This window comes from Jaculus jaculus, chromosome X (genome assembly GCF_020740685.1).
Source record: "Jaculus jaculus isolate mJacJac1 chromosome X, mJacJac1.mat.Y.cur, whole genome shotgun sequence".
In the NCBI taxonomy this organism is placed as follows: domain Eukaryota; kingdom Metazoa; phylum Chordata; class Mammalia; order Rodentia; family Dipodidae; genus Jaculus; species Jaculus jaculus.
The window spans coordinates 34,243,695-34,248,705 of record NC_059125.1 but is presented as its reverse complement, the minus strand read 5'-3'; the positions used below and the strand labels follow the sequence as shown (position 1 = coordinate 34,248,705).

General features: G+C 39.5%; 1 protein-coding gene across 1 annotated transcript; it reads left to right on the top strand.

Annotated features, from left to right (window-relative positions):
* Positions 1 to 4,173: 4,173 nt before the first annotated feature.
* LOC123456737 (mitochondrial import inner membrane translocase subunit Tim8 A-like) lies at positions 4,174 to 4,687 on the top strand. The gene has a single exon (XM_045141060.1). The coding sequence runs from the start codon at positions 4,174 to 4,176 to the stop codon at positions 4,465 to 4,467; it is 294 nt and encodes a 97-aa protein (XP_044996995.1). The 3' UTR covers positions 4,468 to 4,687.
* Positions 4,688 to 5,011: the final 324 nt, after the last annotated feature.

Genomic DNA, 5,011 nt, shown 5'->3' with positions numbered 1-5,011 from the left:
AAATCAAATAAGACAGGATATGTCAAGTGCTTTGGGTATGAAACAGGCTTAGATTTGACCCTACAATTTCCTGTTTTTTTCCTCCCTTTCTTCCCACTTGGCATAGTCATGTATATTCTCTCCACTGGTAGTAGGAACCATCTCCCATCCCCTCTTAGTCTTACACCAGAGTTTCCATCAGTCGATGAAGTGTAATCAGAGCCTTGAAATGGCTACTACAAAATCCCATAATTAGGCCTGTGGTAGGACATTGTGAGTGGTTCCAGGGCTGCAGGTTCCAGAAACTTGTTAGTAAGTTCTGTCAAAGAAGGCGCCATGCACAATTCATCCCCAACACAATTTCAGTACCCTGAAGGTTATAGGTACTGGGGAAATGTTGATGGAATAAATTCAGTTTCTTCTTGCCATTAGGGGTCCCAAACTGGGCTGGAGGAAGAATTAGTGTAGGCGATTCGATTGTGTAAATAAAGATTTTTAGGGAAATTTGTCTCAGGACTCAAGATATTTCACTTATATTTTCAGTTTAAATTTGCTTTCAAATCTACTAATTGATTTAAGATAAGATCTTACTACAGTCTACCTTTTACTGAACTTTCAGAGTAGTGTGTGTGTGTGTGTGTGTGTGTGTGTGTGTGCAGGCATGAAGATGCCACTGGTGTGCATGTGGAGGTCATAGTACAACCTTGGGGTGTTTGTCCTTGCCTTTCACCTTCTTAGAAATAGGATGCTGATATCCAGAAACAGAGATTCAGAAATATAAATATAGATTTTATTTTATATACAGAATCTAGATTTGATATACATATAAATATGTAGGAGTGTGTGTGTGTACTAAGATGAGAAGAAAAAGGAATACTTATGCATCTATATGTTAGACAGGAAACTATTTGTAGGAGGAATGAATGAGTGGGAAGGGGAAAAAGGAAACAGGTGGGGGAATGGAAGGGCAAACATAAACATACTATAAGGATACATATGCAAAACACACATCATAATGAAACCCATTACTTTGTTCACTGACTAAAAATATTGATAAATTAAAAAAATCATTCAACTATTCTGAAATAGTAAAAAAAAAAAAAAAAAAAGAAAGAAAAAAAAGAAAAGGAATAGGATCTCTGTTGTTTTACCTCTGTGAACTAAGTGGTCTGTTAACTTTGGATTTCTCCTGACTCCACCAACTGTTACCATAGGTGTTTGGAATTATAGAGGTGGGGAATACTTACAAATGGCTTTCCATGGTTCTGGGGATCAGAACTCTGGTCATCAACATTGCCAGGCAAACACTTTTAAGCACTGAGCCATCTTCTCAACCCCCAGATTAATTTTTCTTCATATAAATATTTATTTATTTACTTATTTGCAAGCAGAGAGAGAAAAAGCGAATGAATAAATGGGTGTGCCAGGGAATTTTGCCAATGCAAATGAACTTCAGACACTTGCAACACTTTGTGCATCTGGCTTTTAGGTGGGTACTGGGCAATGGAACCCAGGATGTTGGGCTTTGCAAGCAAGTTGACTTTAACTGCTGAGCCATATCTCTGTCCCCTTAATATAAATCTAATCTTTTCTTTATCTTTTAGGTTGACCAGCTGACAGTAGAATAACAAGCAATATTCATTACAGGGCATGCCAAGCCTTTCAAGGACTAATGTCTATTCCTCTCTGTGTCATAATTTTCTATCACTTTTTAGATACAGACCCCTTGCTAGTGTCACATTCACAGATGAATCTCATTTTCTGTTTATGTTGCACCTTTTGCTTCAAATATGTCCTCACCTCCATATTTTATGGTTGTATCCATCCTTAGGTGTCAGATTAATGGGCACTGTATCCTAAAAGCACTTGCTACCCTTTTAGACTGGATTTCTTTAGAAAAAAGCTCTCTGTAGGTAGTTTGCTAGTAGAGGCCTATGAGGAGTCATACCTGCAGGTGTCCAGCAACTCTTGTGATTTTGCTACTCTTCTTGGTATTAGGGAAAAAACTCATTTCCTTATTTTTTGAATCTGGATGGCCTAGGGACTGCTTTGACCAATGGAATGTGATGAAAATGACATTCTGGTCCTCTAAAACCTAGGTATTAAGAAGTCTTGCAGTTTATGCTTTTGTTGTTATAACCAGTGACAAGCCATGTACAGAAAGAGGAGATGGAAGAGATGACCTAGTCAACAACCAGTGCCAAAGCTTCAGAGACACACCAGTTAAGGCACCCCAGAAATTCCAGCCTTGGATAAGGCACCCCAGCTGACAACAATGACATCTGTTATGGACTGAGTATTTATAATATTCTAAAATTTATTTGTTGAAGTCCTAACCCCTATGGTATTAGGTTATGGAGCCTTTTGGAAATACTAGGTCATGAATGTTATGAATGAGCGTAAGGCCCTTAGAAAAGCCACCTGAGCTAGCTAGCTATTCTTCCACTTTACAATGACATACCTACTATTGCCAGTATTGCAATGTCAAACTGAGATGTGGTGCTTTTAGGGTAAATGCCCAGTAAGGGAATAATAGGGTCTGTTGCTAACTCTATATTCATCCTTGTCAGTAGTCTCCATATTGCTTTCCATGGTGATTGTACCAGCTTACAAAAGTGATGATAGTGGAGTATTGAAGTCTTAACGATGATACTTTTGGCGTTTCTGTTTTGTTGTCAAGTAGATTTTGTTTCATAAACTGTGGTGCCCCTGTGTTTGGTGCTTTAGGGCTTTAGGTGTTTTTATATATATATATATATATATTTTAAATTATTTATTTATTTATTTGAGAGCGACAGACACAGAGAGAAAGACAGAGAGAGGGAGAGAGAGAGAATGGGAGCGCCAGGGCTTCCAGCCTCTGCAAACGAACTCCAGACGCCTGCGCCCCCTTGTGCATCTGGCTAACGTGGGACCTGGGGAACCGAGCCTCGAACCGGGGTCCTTAGGCTTCACAGGCAAGCGCTTAACCGCTAAGCCATCTCTCCGGCCCCCTCATCCACTTTTGTAAGCTGGTACAATCACCATGGAAAGCAATATGGAGACTACTGACAAGGATGAATATAGAGTTAACAACAGACCCTATTATTCCCTTACTGGGCATTTACCCTAAAAGCACCACATCTCAGTTTGACATTGCAATACTGGCAATAGTAGGTATGTCATTGTAAAGTGGAAGAATAGCTAGCTAGCTCAGGTGGACAGTTAGGGTACTGATTTGCAATCTCTCTGTCTTTGAAATGAAGGCATTTAGTGCTATGAATTTTCCCCTTATGACTGCCTTCATTGTGTCCCATAAATTTTGGTAGTTTGTATTTTCATTATCATTCTGTTTTAGGAATTTTCCAATTTCCTTTTTGATTTCTTCTACACCCATTCCTTGTTTAAAAGTGTGTTGTTTAGTCTCTAGGAGTTGGTGGAGTTCTTGTGTCTCTTGTTAATTTCTAGCTTTAAAGCATTTTGATGTGACATGATGTAAGAAGTTACTTCAATTGTCATGACTATATGGAGTCGTGCTTTATGGTATGGGATATGGTCAATTTTGGAGAAGGTTCCATGGGCTGCTGAGAAGAATGTGTATTCTGTAGTGTTGGAGTGGAAAGTTCTGTAGATATCTGTTAGGTCTAGTTAATCTATTATGCTGTTGAGCTCTATTATTTCCCTGTTGAGTTTCTCTTTGGATGATCTTTCTGTTGATGATAGTGGAGTATTGAAGTCTTAACGATGATACTTTTGGCGTTTCTGTTTTGTTGTCAAGTAGATTTTGTTTCATAAACTGTGGTGCCCCTGTGTTTGGTGCATATATATTTACAATTGTGATGTGCTTATGTTGTATCATTCCCTTGATGAGTAAGAAGTGGCCTTCTTTGTCCTTTTTGATTACTTTTGGTTTGAAGTCGGTTTTATCAGATATGAATAATGCAACACCAATTTGTTTTTAGAAATACCATTTGCTTAGACTATCATTTTCCATCCTTTCACCCTAAAAGGGTGTCTCTCTTTTGTGGTGAGGTGGGTTTCTTTAAGACAGCAGACAGAAGGGTCCATTTTTTTTGATCCACTCTGAAAGCTTGTGTTTCTGACCCATCAAAATGATTTTAAAAATGTGTTAAGGGGTTCCGGTTCCCTCACGGAGACACGTGAAGTTCGGTGAGTCGGTTCAGCGCTCGTCTTGGCACGCGTGGACGCGTGGGGATGGATTCCTCCTCGTCATCCTCTGCGGCGGGCTTGGGTTCTGTGGATCCCCAGCTGCAGCATTTCATCGAGGTGGAGACGCAGAAGCAGCGCTTCCAGCAGCTGGTGCACCAGATGATGGAAGTTTGCTGGGAGAAGTGCATGGACAAGCCTGGGCAAAAGTTGGACAGTTGGGCTGAGGCCTGTTTTGTAAACTGCGTTGAGCACTTCATTGATACAAGCCAATTCATCTTGAATCGACTGGAACAGACTCAGAAATCCAAACCAGTCTTCTCAGAGAGCCTTTCTGACTGATCTCAGCATTACCTCTTTGGAAAAGTAGCTCAAGAAATGAAAAGCTGTTGATGGAAGGTTGAAGAAATGGCTATGGGGGAATGGTTCCCAACTCTTGTCATTCTTGGGACGTCTTATCATCTGAGAATGAACAAAGACCAATTTTGTGTAGGAGGGGTTGAGGGTCATATGTGTATTTGGTTGTGTTTTTAATGCTAATCATGTGAAAATAATTGAAAGATGAATGGAAAACTGTGACATGCATGTGGAGCTATGCTTTTCTCAAGGTCCCCTTAACTAACTGCTCTGTATAATTTTGATAGTGGAACTGCTTTTTGTAATTTGATAGTGGGACCACATAGATAAATCTATTTGTATAAATGAATTTCACATTTTTAGGAAGACCTTTGTGTCAGAAAAGGTAGCAATGGGAGAATAACTTGGCATTTAACTGTGGACCATTTTATCTATTGTTTGGCTCTCAGTGCTGGAGTTCAGCTTTCTAGGTTATCTCCCTTCCCTACACTATGATTTACTTAAATATATATTTTAAAATATGGTCTCA